General features: G+C 46.7%; 1 protein-coding gene across 1 annotated transcript in view; it reads left to right on the plus strand.

Annotated features, from left to right (window-relative positions):
* Window positions 1-5052: 5052 nt before the first annotated feature.
* Window positions 5053-23213, plus strand: part of SPAG6 (sperm associated antigen 6) — a 37798-nt gene continuing 19637 nt past the window's right edge. The window contains exons 1-4 of the mRNA XM_075419511.1: window positions 5053-5149; window positions 5272-5367; window positions 16607-16773; window positions 20360-20543. Coding sequence (XP_075275626.1) covers window positions 5125-5149; window positions 5272-5367; window positions 16607-16773; window positions 20360-20543 — 472 coding nt within the window. The 5' untranslated portion in view covers window positions 5053-5124. The remainder of the gene's footprint in view (window positions 5150-5271; window positions 5368-16606; window positions 16774-20359; window positions 20544-23213) is intronic.

Consider the following 23213-nt stretch of genomic DNA (forward strand, 5'->3'; position numbering starts at 1 on the left):
GGCAGCGGCCCTTCCCCCGCCGCCGGGCTCCGCGCTGGAGGAGGCCGAGGCCGCACCCCGGGGCCTCCCCCCGCCGCAACCGCGTCCCACTGCGCTCCCTCCGCGGGTGCCGGGGTGCTCGGGACGTGCCCCTTCGACGAGGCGCTGGACGACCTGCGGGACGACACCGCGCCGAGGAGCCGGCGGCTGGTGGAGGCCTCCGAAATGGGCTGGTCCGAAATAAAAAGAGGAGCCAGCAGAACCCCCCTCCGCCCCCCAAACAGCGCCGCACGCACAACCCCAAAAACTTTAAATGGGAAAAGCGGGGGGGAAAAATCCCCAGCCAACAACCAAAGCCAAAAAACCCCCATAAAAGCAACGTGAAAACAGCGCTGGAAGGGGAGGTCGAGGTGCCGGGGTGCTGCCGCCTCGCCGGTGCGGAGCCTCCGCGCCCCCTCCGCGGGTTCCCGGCGCCGGCAGCCCGCGTTGCCGGCCCCCGGGTGCTCGGGACGCGCCCCACCCGGAGGAGCGGGAGCTGGGTTTCCAGGCTGGACGAAGGGCTGCGGCCGGAGCCCCCGGGGGACCCCGCGCTGCCGCTTGCCGGGGCCGGGCGGGCGCGCAGGGGGGGGACCCCCGGTCACCGAGGGGGTGGCAGCGGCAGGGACCGGCCGGGGCGAGGCAGAGCGCTGGGGGCCAGGAGGGATGCCTGCGAGCCACGAGCTGCCATTTTGTCTCTGTTCAGCGGGCTGCCTTTCCCCTCTCCCGGAGCGCGGTGCCGGGCCTCGCCCTGCCCCTCCTCGCCGCCCCGCGGGGGGCTGCCCGGGGGATCCCCTCGGGAAAGCGCCCGGCCGGCCCCGGCGTTTTCCCCGCCACCTCCGCCCTAGGTGCTCGGGGTTTTGCAGGCTGTTCAGCTGATTTGTTGCTAATAGCAACCACACACGACAGCGATTTGCAGCCTCTTCTGCCGCCGGTGCCTCTCGTTACACCTTCTCCCGCAGACCGGGGTGCCGCCGGCTGCCTGCTGCCGGCCCCCAGCCCTCCCGCCGCCGCGGCCGGGGACAGCGACGGGGCGGGAGGACGGGGCGGCCGCCGGGCACCGCGCGAATCGGGTCCTCCCGGGTCGATGCGGTGTCCGGCCCCTCCGCATTCCGCGTTGTCTGGCAGCATTGTTGCGAGCTGCCAGCGCCCGCGGTCCTGCCGGCACCGGGGGGGGAAGCGCGGCTGGGTTTGCATATGGAGATGCCGGCAGCGTTCAGCGCCAAGCCGACACGCACCCTCCCCCGGAGCAACAGACACAAAGGAAGACCTCGTTCCTTTCAAGTCCCCAGAATAAATTAAGCTCTGGCTTTCAGTTTTGGAACGTCCCAAAAATATTTGTCTGATTCTTTTTTTTTTTAAATTTATTTTTTTTTTAATGGCACTGCACAAGCGCTGACGGTTCCGCAGGAAACCAGAGGTGCAACCGTGTTCACGTGGTGAGGAGGGCTCAGCCCTGCCGGCTAATATTTCCTGGTCCCGTCCTGTAAGTCAGCCTGAAATGTTTTGCCCTTTCCCAGTTTATTTATCCTTCATAATTTTGGTTCTGTCTTTACCGGGCACGCTGGCCACGCACCTGTCTCCACTAGCCAAATCTGTATCGTTCACATCTTTACGGTTACATATATCTGCCCAAACGTCAGCGTCGTCCTCTTAGGTGAGGAAAAAGGAGAAGTCCTCTTCACAGTGGGTTTGAAGTGCCTCGGCGTTTCTGTCTTCGCCTCACAGACCTAATTTACCCTATAGGAAATCCTGACAAATTAGACTCACTACCAAAAATCCAGAGAGGAGACCTTAGACTGTTGTGAGCTGCTGGAACCCCGAGCCAAAGCTCAGGGAAAAGGAGAGGGGACTCTCCACTGCTATGGTCCCTCCGACAGAGTTTTTGCTACAATCAGGTAATGGCAAAGCCCGGCTCAAATTTGAAAATTAAATTATTCGAGGATTTAAATACCGTATTTTAGTAGAGGCTACACCCGGCGGTGGAAATCCCTCGCTTGGCGCGCTCTCTTCGAGGGAGCACTCCAGTTCCCCGCATCCCACCCGCTCCCGCAGACCTCCCCGCAGCCAACCGCCCGGCGCTTTCTTTCAGCTCCGACCCGCGGGAGCGAGCGGCGGTGTTTGCGCTTGGCTCTTCCACCAAACGCCCTCGGCCGCGCAAGCAGGGGATTTAAACCACCTCCTCTCCGTAAACCTGCCAATACCTGCTCAAAGCCTTGGACAACTTGCCAGGCGTGTGGCGGGCGGGGGAGACCCTCCGAAGGCAGAGCGGCAGACCCAGCGCGGTGCCGGGGGGGGGGGGGGGGGCGGCCCCGGGTCCAGCCCGTCCGTCCCGCAGCCCGTCCCGAGGGGTCAGCCGGGGGGGGCATCCCGCAACCGGGGAGGAAGCCGCCGCACCGAGACGCGGGAAGACCTCACCTCGTAGCCAGCGTCGCGCGTTTTCCAGCCGCGGCACCGCGGGGCGGGAGCCGTCGAGGGGCAGCGAGCCCGGCCCCAGCCCCGCCGCCCAGCGCCCTTCGTGCCTGGAGGGACCCACGGGGGAACCGGCTGCTCCCGTGCCGGGGCTGAGCCACCTGCAGGGACTGGACCGAGCTGGGAAATCCCGTGGGAAGCACTCCCCCCCGGCACCCCTCACCCCGCAAAAAAAAAATCCGGGAGCAGCTTTGCCCTCCATCGGCTGGGGGGAAATGATGCTTCCCCGCCCCGTCACGGGCTCATTTTCGAGTGAATCAAGGGCTGAGGATTAAAGAACACCCACCAGAAAGGGAACGTGGGTTATTAATTAGGATAACTGTTGCCTGTTCCCCTGGTCCCCGGTTTATTTTTTCAGCTGACGTGTACGGTAACGCGGTCGTTACTAACACCATCCGCCTAAGGATACAGGTTTCCTACTAATGAGCACCCCTGCAGCAGGCAATGAAGTCTCACAACTACGTCATTTCCATAAATGATTTTCCGTCTTCAGTCCTTTTGCGAGAACCGGTGACATTTCCGTAGACCGCGCTTGCATGGTGTTCATTCCTCATCATTATTATTATCAGTCATGCGAACAGACTCTCAGTGCCAAGCAACGAAATGTAACAGCAAGTTTTGGAGGTGCTCAAGGTGCGTTTTGTTGTTTCGGTCATCCAAACATTGGACTTCATTAGACAGATAAATCAATTTATCTGTAATCGACACATCTGCTTTTTTAAAAAAACCCAAAAAACTCTGGAGGCAATTAATCACCGTTTGTTTATTTTTTTAATTTAACTTAAGAACAGAAATAAGTATAAAGAAATGTGTTTAACAGCTGTTCCCTTCTCCAGTACACATGGTGATAATTTCCCAAAATATTTTCTGTGGCAAACGACCTTCTCACCAATCTGATTTAATTTGTCTCATTTATTTGTAAAGAACAGCACAGCGCCTGTTTTGTTGGTTTACTTGAAGAAAGATTTTTTTTTTTGCATTAAATACTCCTGGAAACACGTGGCTTATTTGAGACCGCGATATTGTTCGCGTTAGCCCACCTCTTCTCAGCCGAGCAAACCCAGAGACGATTTGTTAAAATTCAACGCCTTGCTTACACTTCTTCAAACTTTTAAAATGCGAAGTAACTTCAGCCTTTCAACTTTAAGGCATGAGGCACAACTTCACACCACCCATCAAATAATATGTTCGCACAGTATCAGTTATCTGATTTCATACATTTGGAGCTTTGCAGAAGAAAGCACCAGCCCGTGCAATCCTGAAGCCCCAGTGCGTTAGAGGGCGGCTACAGCAAGGGGCATTTTTTTATGGAGTGGTTTGACTCCGGCTTGCTGCTACTGATCACGATTTCCCTGGGAACAGCCTGATCGATACCAGAGCTAACCAGTAACTTCGTTCGCAAACGCCCAGCGCCTTGGGAATCGCCCTCCAAAGATGCTGGAGGGGATGTAGAGTCTGTTCCCATCCAAACCCTGATCGCCCTGGGTTCATCTGGCTGTCCCACCGCGGCGTTACTTGCTGGGAGCACCCCCTCCCCGAGGCTGCGTCCGCCCATAGCTGGGACCGCGCTCGGGCCGCCCGGTTGTGGAGAGAATTATTCGCAAACCGTCCGTACAGCAAGGTGCGCGGGGCGCGGGCAGTCTGCTGCGGGGGGGGAATAATAATTTAAAAATAGCGGTATGGGGCAGAGGAATAGCTGTACCTGCGCCTGGCAAGGCGGCAGGGGTGCTGCCGGGCCGCCCCCCCCCCGGTGCCCACCCCCGCGCTCGGGGGGAGAGAAGGCATCTGCGTGGGGCGGGCGGGCGCGTTACCGGCGCTGTGCGGGTGCGCGGCAGGAGCAGACCCTGCCCCTCCCGCCGGCACCGCACGGGATGGGGCTCCCTCGGCCGCCCCGGAGCTGTCGCCCGCGAGCTCGCCCCTGCCCGCACCGCCCGGGGCCCGCAGCGCGGCGCGGAAAAACCCCGGCGTGGGCTGGCGCGGCGGGGCACGGCGGCAGCGGAGATCCCCGGGGAGGGGAGGCGCGGCGGCGGCAAGGAAGAAAGGGGAAAAAAAAAAAAAATTAAAATGAAAGCCCCCCCCGGCCGCCCTTATTTTTCTTTTTTCTTCCTTTCTGTTTCTCCCGCATTCAGGGAGCGGGAGGGGGGGGGCGGGACGGAACCCCGCCGGAGCTGCCGGGCAAAGAGTGGGACGCAGCGGGCGCCGGAGCGGGACGCAGCGGGCCCCGGAGCGGGACGGGGCAGCCCGCGGAGCAGCGCGTCCCGCCCAGGCGCTCCGGCCGCGGGGCGCTCCCGCACATCTGCGGGGACGCGCAGGCCCCGCTCCGGCCGCCAGCCCCGGCGCCCGAGCAGCCACCGCTGCGGGACGGGCGGGTCCCGGGAACACCGGCTGCCTGCGCGGGGCCCGTGGCACGGCCGCAGTACAGAACCGACCCCGCACCCCGGCCTGCACCGATGCGCGTTTAACACGCGCCCGGGCACGGCTGCGGGGCGGCGCGCGGCGGGCGGGCGCGCTGGCGTCACAGGCGGCGCGGGCGTGGCCCCGCCCCCCCCCCCGCGGCGCCCGGTTTCCGCCCGGTTGCCAGAGCGACGGGTACACAGCGCGGCCCTGCGCGGGCGCGCAGTGCGCCGCGCCGCCGCCATGAGCCAGCGGCAGGTGCTGCAAGGTAGGCCGGGGCGGCCGGGGCCGGGGCCGGGGCCGGGGCCGGGGCCGGGGCCGGGGCCGGGGCTGGGCGCTGACGGGGTGTCCCCGCCGCTAACCCGGTTGCCCCGGCGCTGCCGCCCGCAGTTTTCGAGCAGTACCAGCGCGCCCGGACGCAGTTCGTGCAGCAGGTGGCCGAGCTCGCCGCCCGGCCGCAGAACGTCGAGACCCTCCGAAACGCAGGTACGGGCCCGCCGCCCCGGAGCCGGCCGGGCCGGGCCGGGGACACCCCCCCCCCCCCGCGTCGGGACGGGCCTGGTCGCGGGCCCCGCGGCGGGAGGCCGGGCTCGCCGAGCCCCCGCGGGGCGGTGGGAAGGCCGGTTGCCCGCCGGCTGCCCCGCTCCGCCGCGGGGTTGGTCCCGCGCCTGTGCCGAGGTGGATGGCACTGGCTGCGCTCTCGTAACTTGTGTTTGTTTCAGGGAGGATTTCTCCATGTAAACCCGCTGCTGCCTTTCCTTCCTCCGGCTCCCGCTGTAGCTTTATGTAAAGTACAGAAAGTGGGATTCCCGCTGAAGCCGGCGCTGCCTTGCCGAGGAAAACCGACTTTAAGTGCAACTGGTTTTATGCTGGTTTTTTACAAGTTGCTCCTAAGCTCCCCGATGCTTTCCGCCAGCAGATGTGCTCCGTTTCGGAGGGATTCGCTGTTGTCGTGTTGCTGTCGCGATCCAAGTGGAGCGCTGTGGGAGACGGGAGCTGCGGGAGCGCTTGCAGCAGCCCCGCTCCGCTTGTCCCGAGCTCCTGAGCCTGGAAGGGGAAAAAGAGGTGCTGGGTAACTGCTTACCTGGAAGGCAGTTCGAGAAAGTGCTGTGAGTCGGTAGCTGGTTTACCAGATGGTGTTCGTGAATTGATTATGTTTTGGTCTGCCTTGATTTTGTTTTTAAACCCGGTTTCCCAAGTCTAGTGAAGCTGTCAAGCCTTTTCTCAGATAGGATGGGATGAAACAAACAAACAAAGACAAAGAAAACCAGTCATGTAAATACTTTCAGCTTTCTGTTGTTGTATTTACAACTCTTTACTAAGATGATATTATTGGAAATCTGTCACTTAAATTCGTGTTAAGAAACGGTTGCTTGGATTATGGGAGTGACGCGTTGACACCAGGCCTGTTGTATTACCTTGCTGTGCCTCTTGAGGTTTTTTTTTTGATCTTTCAGTGAGTTAATGCCACTGCTTTAGTTTATACAAATGATCTGTGTTTACCAAAGGGACGTCTTGGCCGTAGGAATAATTTATGTCTTATTTGTAAGAAGAGGTCCCTCTGTGACCCTTTACAGTTCTGGTTTTTAGCTGCTCACACAGAGAGATCCTATCTAGACAGGCTTTTCACAGTGCAATGTTTTTAAAAATGCAGAATTTTTCTATTTTAAGAAAACGAACAAAGTGCCAAGCTAAATTTAATTACATTGTATTTCTTCTTAAAATAATTATTTGATGTAATCTGGTTGGTACCTTTACCTCAGAATTGATTTGTTACTTGTGCAGAAGAAACAAGCAGTTCGGAGGCCTGAAACTTCCTTCCGCGTACCGCCGGCGTTGGTCTGAAGGTTAATTTTACAAGGATCAGGCTCTGGGGCAGTAATGTGGCAACATGTATTTGCGCAGGTTGTCATCCTTCTTGGCTCATTCTGGTACTGAGCTGTTTTTCCGTGGGCTTTAGTTTTTCAGATGCTAGAGAAGATGTCTGCAAATACAGTGTTTCCTCGTACAGTTTGTTTGAATGGCTGAGGCCCACAAATATTTTACCATCTTCCCCAGCCTATGCCTTTAAAACTGATTCATAGTTATTAATTAATTACCATTAATTAATGAAGTACCATTACAGTTAAATGGTAGCTGTTGTTTTTTGCCCTTTTCTGGATGTGCTAGATACAGGTTTTATAACCTCCTCCTAAGTGAAATGTGATCGAGTGGTTTTTAAAACCTCTCACCAAATGAAATGTGATTCGATCCTTTTCTAAAGCGCTTATACAAATATTTGGAGACATAGCTGTCTAGCAGATAACCGGTGTAGCTTTTATGGTCTTGATCTAGTAAGCTCTGGAGCAATGATTTGGGAAAGAAAGATGTCTGTCTATACGTGTGTCTCGGTATAAATCCATATATAAAAACTGTATATAAAATTCTTATATGAAAGATTGGGTCCCCATTTCTATTCTAGTAAAGAAAGTTAGCTATCCCTTGGGGAGATCGCTGTTTTAAGAAGATGTGGGAAGTCTTTGCCTGATGTTATTTTCTGTTAATTTTAGGAGTCAGGGACACCTTGCGGAGTTCTTGGGTTAGATCTCAAAGGTTGTCAGGGTTTAGTCTTTTCCTGGCTGAAGCAGAAGGTAAGGTAATGGTGACTTGAATTTGAACAAAATTAAGCCTTTAAGATGTACCGTAGCGTACTCTTGTATTATTTGCCTTGATTTATATTCCTGGAGTATCCAAAATTCAGAGTGGCAGCAGTGAGAGCTCAGTACTCAAGGAATAGATTGTTTGGTCCCATTTTTAGAAGTCCTTTTGAGTGAATACTTAACATCCTATAAGGAAAAGAAATACTAGTTTGAGACCTTGTTTTTTGTGGAGGTATCTCTGGAAGCCGTGCTAACATTGTGAAAGATGGAAGTGTGTTTAAAAAAATGTTTCTTTACTACACTGTAAGCCCTGCTTCTGTGGTGTTAAACCAGGTACAACCAGTGGTACTGTTGCAGGTGAGGAGATGGCAGACTGCAGCACCGAGGGGAGCAAGCGGCCAGGACCAGAGGTGGGAGTTTCTTACGCTGGCTTGGCTGTTGAGAAACCTTTAGATACCATTATTGTGGAGACTCCTGTGTATGACCTAAGGAAAACTGATGGGAAGTGGCAAGCTGGAAAGAAGGGCAGAGAGGGCCAACAGGGAACCCAGCTTTTCCTAGGGTATCTCTCTTCTGAGGCCTCGGTATCTCATTAGGCTCTAGAGCTGCCTTTCCCACTGAGCAGAGATCACAGAGGTGGTTGTGACCAGGAAACTGGAATCTGGCTCCGGACTTTGACACGTTTACACGGCACTGACTCTCTCCTGGTCAGGGGTGTCCTGGGGCGTTGGTGCCTGGGAGCTCAGCAGCTTTCTGGTGGCGGGGACCTGCAAGGAATGATCGGAGAAATCCTTTTGTCAGGACTCATTCCTGCCTGTGTGTTTTCCAACTCTGTGGTTGGCTTTGATAAGGTTCTTCCTTATGATTAAATACTACCATCAATAATAATCATGGGATTTGTCGTTTGAATGTTTTGTTAATGGATACTTGGGAAAAAAATCCTCTCCAAAACTCTTCAACTTTTTCCATTTAGTAAATATATGCTTTGAACAATGACAGACAATTAATTTATGAAATCTTGTTTCTGGAGGGCTGCTGACTAATGGGAGAAGCTACTTTGATAGTAACGGTTTTAAACATATTCTTTAAAAATGGATCTATTCATTTGGCAGCTAAAGCTCTTGAGGTTTGGTGCTGGAATGCATTATTGAGCTCCACACTCCCTCATCCTTCCAAAATTTAAAGTCCTAGAAACAGACTATTTTCAATTATAACAGCAGATGTACTTGAGCTCTCTTTCTTGCAGTGAGATTTAGGCAGCTTTCTGACTTCTAGAAAATTAAGGAGAAAATCTGAACTGGTTCCAGTATGTTTCGAAGAGTGGTGGTCACTGAGAGTGTAGTTCTTTCTTCGTCTGCCTTGTGAAGTGCAGCGCTCTGTAAATAAATAGTCCCTCTGAAATAACGTTTTGTTTTGATTTTTTTTAGAGGCATTTACAATTCAGTATTCATAAATGTATCAGAATAAGACTTGAATTACTTCTGGGTATTCATTTTTTTTATCCTCTCATAGTATGAACTAAATTTTTATGTATTTATTTTGCATTAGACCTTGTGGTGATGGGATCGTTGCTTTTAATTTGCAAGTTATTTAAGGATATCATTGGGATTAAGAAACAGTTTAGTCTTGCAACTTTAGCCTTTGACTTTAAAGATGTTACAAGCTCAGCTCTTTAACCCATTTCTTGGGGCTGATCACATTCTTAAGCATAATGGCTGTGGAACTCATAGGGAAAGCTGAGTCTAGAACATCGAAAAAGAAATGTGAAACTGTGTGGTCTGGCAGCCTGTGTGTTGCCCTGGGACTCTGTGTACCGGGACCCCACGCACCTGGGGTCCCTTGTCATTGCTGCTGGGGGGATTTTTATCATCTCGGACAGGTAACTTCTGTTCCTCTGCTTTATCTACTTGCCGGCCAGTCTGCAGGGTTCCAGGAAAGTTCCAAAACGTCAGTGTGGAAGAAGACCCTTTCCCAGTTGAACCTCTTCCAACTGTCCTCCCGCTCCATCAGCCCACAATGCTGAGCCTAGGTCTCCTTTCCATTCTGTCTGGTGTCAAGCTACTTTTGAGGTCCTCTCCTCCTCTTTTACTTCTGGGCATCTTTTCCTGTAGCTGTTCCTCACAATCCATGTTGGCAAGAGGCTGTAGCTTAGGGGCAGGGCTTGTCTGTGTCAGGCTAGGGCTCCGTCACAAACCCTTGTGGCATGGCAGATTTCCCCCTACTTCATGGTCTGGTTTTATGCAGGTAGAGGGTGATGTCATGAGCGTTAGTTCTCTCCTGGCTCCAGAGCTATTCCACTGGCCATGGGTTTTAAAAGCTGTATTCCCAGATCTTTGCAGTAGTTTTAGGAGTCTTTATTTTTGAGAAAAGGCTTTTCAAATTTATTTCTCTCATCCAGTTACATTGAGTCTTTTTGCCTGTGCTTTCCTCAACTTCGCTTCCTAGTGTATGTATTTTACGTGTACCTATTTTAAATGCGGTGGTTGGACACTTGGCCCAGTGTAAGGAGGCTCAGACTCTGGGAAGGGATTTCAGGATGCAGTTCACGTTTTAAATAATATGAAAGAATGTGCTCAGATGTCACAGTGCTTTGTAAAAAGCCTGGTGGGAGCGTAGGGTGAGTAGGGAGGATGGCTTTTGAGTCAGCTGTGCAGAAAATGAGCTGTTCCCTTAAAGCATCTGTTCTTGCCCTGTCTGGATCTTGCACGTGGATATGCATGGACAGACTCCAGTGCCCCCATGTAGCCAGTTTCAACATTTGAGTTTATGCACCCTCTTTTTTTTTAAAAATTATTTTTATTTCAAGTTAAAAGCTTTACTGAGCTTTAGTGGGAGGAGAAGCGGGAGAGAAGTATGCAATGTGGCGTGAAAGGCAAAAGGTTATCTTTTCAGTTGTAGTAGATCAAGTGAGGAGAGTGGCTTTCTCTGAGGCTTGACGATGTCGTCGTCCTTGGTGAAGGGAAGAAGGTGGCAATGTGTTAAGGAAAGTACCAGAGAGATGACAAGAGAAGGTGAAAGTAAATGTAGCTGAAGCTGGAGTACTGGCATTTTCTGTAACTCAGTCAGCTGACAGCTCAGCTGCTCCAGTATTCTTCCTCTTCTCAGTCTCCTGGCGTGTTTGGAAGAGATTTGCAAGTAGAAATTTCAAAGCCAGAATTTATTGGGAACTCCTGCCTCGTCTTAGCGAGGGGCCATTAACAAGAAGCAACTCCTTGTGACCACCTTGGTTTTTGTGTGTCTGTGAAGGATTGAGTGGTGGCCACTAACTAGCCCCGTGAGGGCCATTTTCGGAAACTCGGTCATCTTGGAACAGGAGTAGTTCTGCTCCGTTAATGCAGAAACAGGGTCTGGAAAATGATCAGCCAGATCAGCTTTTAAGGAGGAGAAACTTACTGCTCCTTGATCCTTCAGAGATCTCCAGCCCCGCTGTCAAACGGAATCTGCGTTACGTCCCACACCGTCTGATGACTGCTGTATGAATTACTTGATTACCCAGAGTCTCTGTTAGGAAACTGTATTTATGTTCCCTTTGATATTTGAAAGATTGTAGTTGTGTTGTGCATGGAACCATCGCAGTGAGGAGCCCTTTCTTGGGGCGAGTCACACTAGAGGAGTACGTACTTGAGACGTGTGTACTGCGTTGTCTCTAGAAGAGGTTGTGTCAAGACGAGTGAGTGTGAAAATTCTCTTTCACTATTCTGGGGAATTTGTTTTAAGTCTTCTACTTAAAACTCACTGCTGTGCTGCTTCTAGGAAAGGGTAGTTGAAGATAGGGAGCGAGGGTGAGGCAGAAATAAATTTCCATTTTATTTTCTTGTTAAAAAATGAATTAAAAGCTGAATTTGACATCAGGAGCCCTGAAAAATCAAGGTGATATGATGAATGTCTGAGTGCTAGCCTTAGCTTGATGAATGTTCTTAGTGTAACAGGTAGCACACAAAAATGAGAAGAGAATGTTGTATTTGATCCAAAGCATGAATTAGAAGGACAGCATCCTGAAGATAAGAGTGTGTCCAGAGACAACACTAGTGTAGAATGACTTTTTTCCACATTTACATTTTAAAATGGAAATAAATTTTGTTTTTAAGGAAGGACAGTAGGGTAGAAGTGGTCATCTTCAGGTGCAGAAATGGAGAGAATTTGAAATGTAGAGCGATGTTTCTCTGACTTGTGACTATTCAAGTTTGACAAGGATTTGGCGAGGGCAGAAGGAGGGTAGAGATATTCTGCGTGGCTTCCAGGTGGTTTTCCCCAGGAAACCAAAATGACCAAATGAAGATTGCTGTCTCCAGAATAGAGACTGTCTGCTTGGCTGCAGAAACTTGGAATGAAAAAACTTGTAACCTGCTGCTGCCCTGAGTGTGGTTTGGTTTTTTTTTTTCCCCTCTCCAGATAGGCAGCAGGCAGCACTTGCTTCCTAAAAGAAAGCGCATCAGGCTTGTGCTCAACAGCTCCACTTGAGAAGTGTGTGTAAGGGTGATTCAGCTTCTAAAGCGTGGCATTCTTTGAGACGGATCTGAGTGGGAAACTGAGGATAGAAAGGGGGATCGTTCCTTGCCCAAGGTCGGTCAGGGTTGTGTGATGCAAGAGAGAATATTTGGCAGTTATTCTTTGTTAGTCTGTTTCTGAGTTGCTAGTGGGAACTCTTCCAAAACAAATCTAGTCCAATGGTCTAAATGCTGTATTTTGTAGTTTACTTTCTGTGTTGCTGCTTTTGAATTAGTTAATGAATTTCCTACTTCTGTCACAAGTGGCTTTTTAGGAGAACTCATTGGTGGTCTTCCAAATGTTTTTGGCAGCAAGACGCTGCTACTCCCTGCTCTATGTGACCCCGTTCGCTTCAGTGAATGGCAGAGGTAAAAGGTAGTTGTTGGAAGGTTCTTACCTATTTTCCTGCCTTAGGATAATGTTAAAGAAATTTGAATGTAATTCAAAATGCTGATAGGGATCCTGGCTTGGACCTCTTTGGAGAAGATGGGTAGACTTTGCTGTAGACAGGACAGTCAAAAGAAGTGAAGAGGTCAAACTGAGGAGCTCACCAAATGCAGCTGTCTCTGGGAGAAAGAGCTGGGTTGGACAGGAAAGCCTTTTCCTGTGTTAAGCGCATCTGTCCTTTCCAGCACTGTCTTCAAAAGTTGTAGAAGGAAAGGTAGACATCTTGGTTTTCCTGTAGATGTTTTAGTGAAGACCATGTAACCTCTATGTAGCTGCTTTCAAAGTGCTGTAAAGAGATAAATACTCAGTTTGCTGAAGATGTAAAAAGCATGACAATGGTGAAATCTCCTCAAGCATTTGGTCTTGCAGAGGAGTTAGAGATGATGGATAGTGGCTTGATGCAGAGAAAGAAACTCGTTTTAGAGAATGTAGGAAGTAGATGTAGAAGCTTTTAATTATGTTCAATGTACAGGCATAATCTAGGCCTATACACTTCTCTCCGTTCTCAGTTAATTTGATGTCAATATAAGGCTTGTACAGCAACAGGAATTGATTTTTCTTTTTCTTGTTCCACCAGAGCTCTTGTCATGATAATTATTTGTTCACTATCTTTTCTCACATTCAGACATCTCTTTGGGAAAATATATTCTCCTTGAGGATCAGCACAGTTTCTATTATTTCTAAACCTTTCGCATCCTTTCACTGTTTTTTCAACCCTGTTTTAGCATCTTGTGTCTTTAAACAGTAACTTCCATTTCACTTTTCATCTCTTTCCTTACCTTCAGTCTCATCATCTAAAATAATTTGCAGTAGAATGTTTTGTGCTGACACTTAAATGCCATCACCAGGCTTCACATGGTTTATATTACAGTCAAGTGAAAAGAATGGTATTGGTCATGGGGAGGCATGCTGCTTGGAAGCATTTTCAGGCTCAAAGCTTTTTAGCATAGTCTAAAAGTGAAATCCGTGCAAGCTAATCTTGAAAATGCAAGTGATATGAATCTCATACTTGGGACAACTCAAAACGTATGTGTATGTAAACTCCCTTAAATGTCATTTTACGTTTTGCGGTGTCTAGGTGTGTCATGCAGGCCAGAAACATGTCACGTGATCTGGATCTAGCTCATGGGTTTCTCCTTGGTAGAGTGATTCTACTCTGTTTAAATGTCACTGGATTTTGAGACCATCACCAGTACTGAACTGTCTGCCACATCCTGGTTGAATGTCCCACCCATCAGGCTCTTGGCTTTTCTAGGGCCGGGCCACTGTACACTGAAGTGTTCATTTCCCTCTCCCCCAACCACTTCTAACAGTCTCTTTCACATCAGTAAAACTAATTTTTTTTTCTTTCTCTTTTTTATTTATTAAATAATCTTGTTTTTGTATTATCTCAAGTTAAAGGCTCAGATGTAGTATCTGTACACTAAATGCAAGTGTACTGCTTCTAACTGTTCCTGCTTGACTGAAACACCTTGAGTGTAAGGAGTCAGTACAGCATGAGGTCCCCTTAGGAATTTCAGCAGTTGTTTGACCATGCAACTGGTGTTAGAGGGAAGGACAAGAAAATGCTCTCCCGTAGAGGGTGCAGGTGACTTGCTAGAAGGTAGCTCACTACAGACAGATTTGGCCCCAGCTCGCGGGGTTTTTTTTTTGGTTTTGCTTTTAATTTGTCTTATAAAGTACTTAATGCATTTTGATATGAAGCATAACTTGCTAATGAGACCATACTTGCTATTTGGGAGAGTTTGTGAGAACATGTCAATGTGATCACCATGTTCTGAAATAGTGGTTTCTGCAAAGTGCTAAATGAATTCACATTGATCTTACGATACTGGAGGGTCTGGCTTTTGTCTTTTGGTACACAGGAGGCCTCTTTCAGCGCTCAGTGGCTTTGATAGAAGTGTTAGCAGGCCCCAGCTGTGCTACAGACCTATTTCCATAGGTTCTGCATGTACGTGTTCAATTAATGCATGTTACAGAGCTGTTTTTGGTGCTTCTGTAGTGCTGTTAGACATCACAATTTCATTTTGCTTTTTACCCTTGACTGCGTGCCCCCCTGAGACGTGTGTTATTATGACTTGTGAACATCCTGGGAGGCTGTACCTCTCATGGCAGTGCAGCTTCTGTCTGGAGTATTGACCTTCCCAGAACCACGTTCATTAGTGGTCAGCATGGCCTCCATGGTTAGTTTTACCACCCCACCACTCTTTCAGAGCCATCTGTAGATTATCAGGCTATTTTCTTCTTGCTGGGAGCAATTTGGATTTGATTTAAAATATTCTCTGAGAATTACAGTGCTGCTCAACTTTTTTCTTTCCAAGGTACTCTTCCACACCAAAGTATGCTATGAGTGTAACTTGTTATAGCCTCCATCCCTTTGGACTACCTCTTGTCTTAAGGCCCTCAGCTTTTTCTTCATGGTGTGCCTGTTACACATCTGGGTGTCATCTGCCATTAGGCAGTGATCCCACTGTTGTGTGACTGTCACACCAAAAGACCTTTGTTTGGTGCTGCTGAGAACCGCATGAGCCCTGGAGAAGGGAAATGTTACTTTCTTCCACAGTCACACAGCTAAATCTTTATTTGTTAGCAAAAAAAGAAAGTAGTGGAAAGGACTGAGACAGCTGATACAGAGATTTCTGACTGTAGCACTCTTGCACCTTCAGAGAGCATTGCTTTCTGGCAGAGGTATGTAACTCGGAAGTATTAATTTATGCAACTGCTTGGTACAAGGACAGTGCTTCGGAGGAATCACAGTACAAGTATTTTTCCCTTCCCAGACTTTACAAATCATGCTCTTTATGTAGCCATGTGGATGTCACTTAAATCCCTATTGAGTAGTCTTCGTTTAAGTGGAGGGAGTGCTTCCACATACAGAGTTTCATCTTTGGTCATCCTTGTTGCCTTTCACTGAACTTTTTCCTGTTCTGCTCTAGCAGAGAGTATTAAATGCAGGGTAGGTTTATACAATAGCATAGTGATAGTCTCAGTTTTGGCCTCTTTTCCTTTCCAAATAATCCTGAGCGCTCTGTATACTTCTGTGGGTATAGTTTCTTTTCTGCTACTGATGAGTGAGCTGGTGTCTCCACAGAACTGTTTGTTCTAACATCAAGATCTTTCTCCTGGGTGGCAGTGAGCTGCTTGGGGTCCAGTCCTGCATGTGCGATGCTGGGATTGGCTTCCCCAGATGTGTTCCATTTCGCTTGCCGTTTTATTATGCAGTCATTTAGTCTGTTAATTCCTCATGGTTTCCCGCATTGGCACTACCTTGAATAACTGTGAGTCACTGGCAAAGTCTCACCTCGCTGTTCATGCTGTTCCAGATCATAGATGAATACTGAATGAATACTGATGAATACTGGCACGTGTCCCAGCACGGAGGCCTGCAGAACTGCGCTGTGACCTCCTCCCTCCTATTGCAAGAATGGAAAGCCTGCTCCTCCCACTTCCTATTTTTAGCCAGATGTTTACCCATGGAAGGACTTTCTTAGGCTGTAACCGCTAATGGTTTATGTCACAGCTGCTTACCTCACTGACAATGAAAGAGAGTGGACTTGCTTATTCTTTCATGTTTATCTGGTACACTGTGGACTCACCAGTGAAAACACATCACAAATAATAACATGATAAGAAAATCTTCAACTCTTCTGTCTGGAGTCTAGTGTATTATGGATATTGATCCCCAGATCAGTCATGGCTTATGACAGATGAAATGCAGTTTGGTGTAGTTCAATGTAGAGGTTCTGCTGTTATGCTGAGTGAGTGACGTGCCAACGTCGGCTCGCCAGGACCACAAGATGGAGTTTCCTGTGTGTACTTTAACACGTGTTATATATATGTTTGAATATACCTTATTTTCTTGTGTATACTTTAAGACATGTATTTTATAGATCTTTGAATGTAGCTTGTTACTACATGTGACTTTTTTTATGTTTCAGAAGTGTTTTGTACCTATGAAAAATGGGCAGAAACATTGCTGTGGATCAGCAATGCTATCCAAGTGCCAACTTCATTTCAGTGGAACGTCTGGATTTCCTACAAGTTCTTAGTACCTGGAAGAGTAATTTAATGGATTTTTATGAATAAAGGCAAATGTCTAGAAAATAATTTCTACTTACCAAATGGGCTTTTCTCTTCCTGGTGTAACTCAGGTGTAATATCTTTGCTGAGGCCTCTTCTGCTGGATGTCGCCCCAAATATTCAACACACTGCTGCTTTGGCTCTTGGGAGACTTGCCAATTATAATGATGACCTGGCAGAGGCAGTCGTGAAGGGAGACATTCTTCCACAGCTCGTGTGTTCATTGTCTGAGCAGAATGTAAGGCATCATTGTTTTCTTAAGTAATCATTTTTTTAACTATTGCACAGGAAAAGGGAACTCTTTCTGTATCAGCTGTCTGCTGTTAGTCCAATATAGCAGTAATTGCGCGGAAGTCGGAGACAGCATGTGTGTTTGAACCCCTGAGAGACCAATGTGTACTGTGTGCCTAAGTGTGACTTCAAATAAGCTTGACTTTAAAATATCATCTTACCTTTTAGTGCACTATAGGAAATATATTCATGGCACTGTTATGTTTCTAAAATATTGAGTGATGCTTTATGAAAGATCCCTGTTTAAAAATGAGACAATTTGAAAGCTGTAGTGATAATTGACTAGGATTTGTTGATAATGCCAAACACTTGTAGAATACATATAAAACACTGAAGTTTTGTAATGAAATATTTAATATTTCCAAACATAGCCTTTTTGAAATCTGTAGCATGAGAAATATCAAACTACTGACACAGGAAAATACGCTGAAAGGTTTTCATCTTTGTGTTTGTCAGAAACAAACAAACAAAAAAAGTGAAGTCACAGTGGCAATGTAAATAAATGTAGTGGTCTCCTTTTCTTCCTTCTTGCCATTTTTCTTCAGGTTTTGCTTGTATTGCAGCTTTGATTTTTCCAGTGATCCTAACCTAGATTAACAGGAACCTTATTTGAAAGTATTTCTAATAACTGGAAAGAGAGAGCTGAGGGTTAAGTGCATTGGCCATGCATCACAGCCATACTTAGGTTGCAGTTTTGATTTATTAGATTTAGGAGAAGTAGGATTTGAGTGGAAATATAATTTGGAAAACTATATGTATTTTCATTTTCAGTCTTTTAAGGAAAACGTGAATGTAAGTGCTCATTGCATATTTTTTTGTGCATATAGGTCACTGCCTATAGAATTAATCTTAAACAAAAAAAAAGCTAAAGAAATTGGTGTCAAGATACTGGTATAGTATGGAAGGAAAGTTAAGGTTTTAGTTAAACAAGTTTGTAACTATTTTGGTTATTTTATTTTTATTTTTAAGGGAAGAAGGGGAACAAAACTCTTTATCCTCTGTTTTGGTTTGGAAACTACCCCCCTGCTACTACTCAAAACCCTCACTAAATTAGCTTGAGTACCCTGATTTATCTCTTCCATGTTACTGCCCGTGCTGTGCTTACATCGAGATGGCTGTAATTCAGAATCACTTGGGGCAGCAGCAAGATTAGTGTGAGGTCATGGAAAGCCTACTATGCCTTGGTGACTGAGGGCAAGTGAAGGAAACTCATTATCCAGTTCATGCAGAGTTTAGCAATGCATGCAGTTTGTGACTTCCCATAGGCAAAAAAAACCCCCAACCCAGATACGTTTCCATTCCACTTACTCTTTGTGTACCAACATCTGTATTTAAGGAGCCGATTCTTTGAGCACAGAGTAAATACTGACTCTACAGATTTATGGAGAACAGTTACAGGGTCGCATCCCAGATCAATGTTTTGTCAGTTAAACTGAGCAAAATACAGTTTTACAGTGTTTTCTGACTGTGCCTGTGAATATGGTTTGTTTGTAAATAAATGTATTTTGAATAATAAAAACAAAGAAGTGTGTTTCTTTGCCAGGAGCATAATTACACTTAATAGAAATAACATACTTGTATTTGCACAGACATAGACTGGTGTAAACAACTATAGCTTCACTGAGTTCAGCAAAACTTACTATGACTTGCATTAGCTAGGGATTTGACCAGTTGCCTGTACTGTTTCCCTTAACTTCTGTTCCCCCTAAATGATGTTTAATGCTTTGCTTGTAAATTATGTTTAATGTATCTGCTTGTAGGCTTTGACTTAGAAGACTGGATGTTTGGCATTAAGCAATTGTATCAGCACTCATGAACTGCGGAGGGTTAGGGCATGCGTTTGAGCACCAGAAGATGACTGTGCTCTTTAATCTTTAATGTGTTCGCTGATGTGGTTTTAGCCAATGCCAACCGTGAAAGTACTCAGCAACGCCTGGGCATGGTGTAGGGGATAGCACAAGGCAGGGACAGTTTCAAGTGGTATAGATAAGGCCGTTGTGCTTGGAGGGAAGAGGAGTTCAGGGGGATGGATGTGGTATGCTGTGTCAATCCCTGCCAGGGCTGGGGAGAGGGCTGGGGTCCGTTTTGCTTCCCATGGAGCTGTTGTAGACACTCCTCTGCTGCCATACCTCGGTGCTTTTGATCAGACTTTTGAAGGTGTTTGGGCACCTCACAGGATGCACAAAAGCACTCACGTGGTTCGTTGTTTTTCTGGGCTTGGTCCAAAAGGGATGTGGGCTTTGTATTGTTTAAGTTTTGAGTCCCTTGACAGCAGGAATTGAGCACTGTGAAGTGCCCAGGCTACCAATGCAGAGTAAGGGATAATCCAGCATCTTGGAATGAGATTAAAGCCAGCAGGCACAGAGAGCGAGCCCTCCAGAGCTGGTCTGGAGGGCTGATCTGTCAGCTGCCAGGCTGGAGAGCGTGCTCTGGGCACAAGGACGGAGCAGTAAGTTATCTGTGTCCTAGTGAATCTTGCACCCATTGCTGCACAGTGCCTTCAAAAGGGAGTTGAACTGCCTTTCTCCCAACACAGTTGTCTGTGGCCAGAGTTCTTTAACTGGGCTCTGGATTTTGAGGCAGAGGAAGAAATTTAATCTTCAGCTTCCACATCCCAACGATAGCTGTGAAACTGCAGGAGACCGAAATGTGACTTTGGGGGGACGACTTTAACTGTGCTTTTAGAAGAAACCACAAGCACCGCTGCAGTTCACGTGGAACCCTATGATGTGTGCAGCATCGTACATTATATATAATGCTCAAAACATGTATTTGGTCCAGCACTGAGGGAGATGGCTAGAACAGAGCCAAGTGCTTGCATTTTGCTTGAATTTGTGAGAGAGATCTCAAGCTACTTAGCCCTGGAAAAAGTGAGCTGTTTCTGGACACACGCAGAATTACATGCTGCCCAGTCAAAACTGAGGGTCATCCAGTGTAGGGTGTTTGGGGGGATGGGTTTTCAGGATCTTAGCTGGGGGCTTAGGCCATGTTTAGGCATTTCAGGATTCAGATCCTAAACTCTTTTGTTGGATCTAGTTCTCTGTGCCTCTGTTTCCTGTTTGATAGTATAAACAATGTTTTCTCATAGAGATGTTGTGAAGTTATATACCTTAGAAATTGTGAAACCTTGCCAGTGTCACAGATAGGTAGAATTATTTTAGGAGCTTGCCCCGCATAACCTGTGTAATTTGGTTAAATATGTTAAGAGTTATTGTTTTTGCAGCTCTTATCATTCACTACTCACTTAAACAAACAGACTTATCTAGATTATTATCTTTTCCCTATATCCTTTTAGGCCTCTCATTTTTTTTGTTTGTTTATGCACTTACTGCAAATTTTAGATCATGAGCTGTCTCAGAGAAGGACAGTAAGGTTCATTGTGTGATGTCTGGTGGTCCTGCCTTGGATCTGTATGAGATATTGCTGCTACTAAAAAAGCCTAGTTTATGCATGTCTGTACTGTATTATGCTTTGAGCTACTTAATGTTTGTAAAAGCTTTTTTTTTTTTTCTCCCCTTTTCTGATTTGTATAGCGTTTCTACAAGAAAGCAGCTGCATTTGTGCTAAGAGCAGTTGGTAAACATTCTCCACAGCTTGCTCAGGCAATAGTTCAGTGTGGAGCACTGGAAATGCTTGTGATTTGCTTGGAAGATTTTGACCCTGGAGTCAAAGAAGCTGCATCTTGGGCGCTTGGGTATATTGCCCGACACAATGAAGGTAACAGGTTTCACATGTGTTATCTTTCAGCTTAATGCTATGTAAGAGTTACAATAAATTGCATAATTGTAATATTCATAAATATAACAAGATGCTTTTTCTTCTCTACTCTTATAAAATTTTAAATTTGGAATTAAAACCTACTCTAACTATACCAGTCTGACAATGCTGTGCCTTTTGTGGGAAACTGGCATGTGTGACACCAGCAGTGGCCGGTTATGAGAGGTGCTCTAAGAGGAGATGCTTTGGGCCTGTGGCCAGGAAAGGACACTCTGCTTTATTGTCCTTCGTGAAGAAAATTCCAAATCTTTATGTATCGTGTAACTGTTACTGTGGAACAAAGTTTCTCAACGTTAGTTCTTATTTTATATACGTGCTAAAATGGAGAAGCCTAGGCAGAACCAAGTTTCATTCAGCTTACAGCAGTGCCTGCCGGGTGAGCATGCCAAAGTCATCGCACTGACTGTAGTATTGTTAGCCAGTAGGCCAGTCTTCTCTGAGAGTCAGGAATAGATCCTAGGAATCCGGTATCGAGCAGTTCGTCGCTGTCTCACAAGCAGTTGTATAACTTGCTGGCAGTGTCGTGTTCCTATTTAAAAGCTGATCCACGTGGTTGATAATTCTTTTACCAGCTATTTATATAGTTCAAGTAAAAAAAAGTTTAGAGCTATGAATCAAAGAATTGAGGGAAGAAACTGCTGGCTGGAAAGGGTGGGCGAAATGGCTTGTGTTCATATTGTTTGAAGAAACTTATTCTAGGATCATAACATTAACTCATGCGTTTATGTTTAGTTTTGGCTCTAAAATGTACACAGACTGAATTTGGAAGTTTTTTTTTTTTAATCGATATGGAGTGTTGGACTGTAGAAGGCATGGGGTATTTCCCCTTCCCACTTACGGAGAGGGTTAACTTACTGGGACAGAGTCCAAAGTTGTCAGCACCTTCCTAACAAACTGCTTTTTCTGGGGAACAAATTCATTCTTCAGGCACCTCTGTGTGCTAAAGATCTTTTATCTTTTGGTCTCTGGGTCTGAATCCCGCCCTTGGTGGAAAATAATTGTTGCTTCTATCTGAAAGTTACTTGTTTAAGTGTCATTGGAAGGCATTCCTTTGTATAAATGTGTGTAGTGTAAGTGTGTGTCTGTGTTACTCTTAATATAAACGTTTATGTAGTTTTGTTATGTCAGTAAATCAATATTGACTCACTTCAATTGCTATTCACTGCATGAATGCTGGCTGATCTTTAGGGTGATCCAGTTCACTGTGATGGCATTGTCTGCAAAGATGGAGGTGGGGTGGGAGTATCGAAGACAACAAAATCCTTGTACAAATTTTTATTCTGTGTTTATGAATTATTTATTCACTGACAGTGAATGGGTGCATGTCTTATGTCAATTTACACCAGCAATAAGAACAGCATTTTCAGAAATTAGGTTGAAATTGTGAGTGCTACCAAGCTGCATGCATCAGGACGTAGATAGATCACTAGATGTAATCAGTTAAAAAAAAAAACAAACAACACAACCAAATAAACAAACAAAAAAAAAACTCTGAAAAAAATTGTTCTTCCTCTGCCCAGCTATGGCCAGTTTGGGGGATTTACCTTCTTCTGTAACACAGTGACAGGAAGTCTGGAAAACGATTACTGAAACTAGAGGAGTTATACTGAAGAAAGACCACTCTGTGCATGGTGTGTTTCTTACACTCCCACAAGCATGCCCTTGCAACAGGATATTCTTGGAAATGGGATACAAAGATAGATGGACCTGTTCTTACCAACATCTGGTGTTTACTGTTCAAGAAACTCTGGATTACGCTCACATGGTTGTGTTGACAAAATTTGGCATTTATGATTTTCTGTCATTGACTGTCTGTGGACACATATTGCAGCTTAAACTCTAAAAATAGAGTGTGAAATGATTTTCCCCACCCACAAAAGGTTTTTCGGTTTCAAAAATTGTTTCAGTTCCAAAATGGGACAACATTAAGACAAGATTTTTTTTTTCCCCTCTCCTGAAAATGCTGGGGGGGTAGGGAGGCTTGTTTGCCCCAGCAAGAAAAGTTCAATAATTGGCCCATATGTCTGGGATGTATGTGGGAGACAGATTAAAATCCTGATCTGTTTTAGGCAGGTTATGAGCCCCCTGTCTCCTCGAATGCAAGCAAAGGATTCCAGCATTTGGTGATAACAGTTTGCAATGGCAGGATCTCTCTGCTTTTAATCAGAAATTCTGTCCATGACCTGGTGAAGCTGCTCTCTAGGAATGGCGGTGTATGTTCCCATGAAAAGGCTTCCATTTTGAGAAATCACGACTTCTTTTTTTTTTTGTTTTTTCCTGATGAAAACATTCTCTAGTTAGCAAGTTCCCTACTGTCTTCATGCAACAATCTCTTAAAAAGGGGTTCTTCTGTGAACAGCTGTCTCCAGAAGACCTGTGAGATTTTAGGTTAAGACAGAGGTCTCATGAGATTTCAAGACACTGAAATCTTGCCAGGTCAGATTCAAAAATTTAGGAACAGCTCTGGCAGTTCTGCTCTTTCTTAAGGATCTCTTTGAGCTGATCTTACTCCAAAGTACACAGATCGGTGTGCTATAATTTTGCCATTCATTATTTCTACTATTTGTGTTTGCAAAGAAGTGCAAGTGTTTCGAATACCATCGAAATACC

The sequence above is a fragment of the Opisthocomus hoazin genome, chromosome 4 (assembly GCF_030867145.1).
Source record: "Opisthocomus hoazin isolate bOpiHoa1 chromosome 4, bOpiHoa1.hap1, whole genome shotgun sequence".
Taxonomy (NCBI): domain Eukaryota; kingdom Metazoa; phylum Chordata; class Aves; order Opisthocomiformes; family Opisthocomidae; genus Opisthocomus; species Opisthocomus hoazin.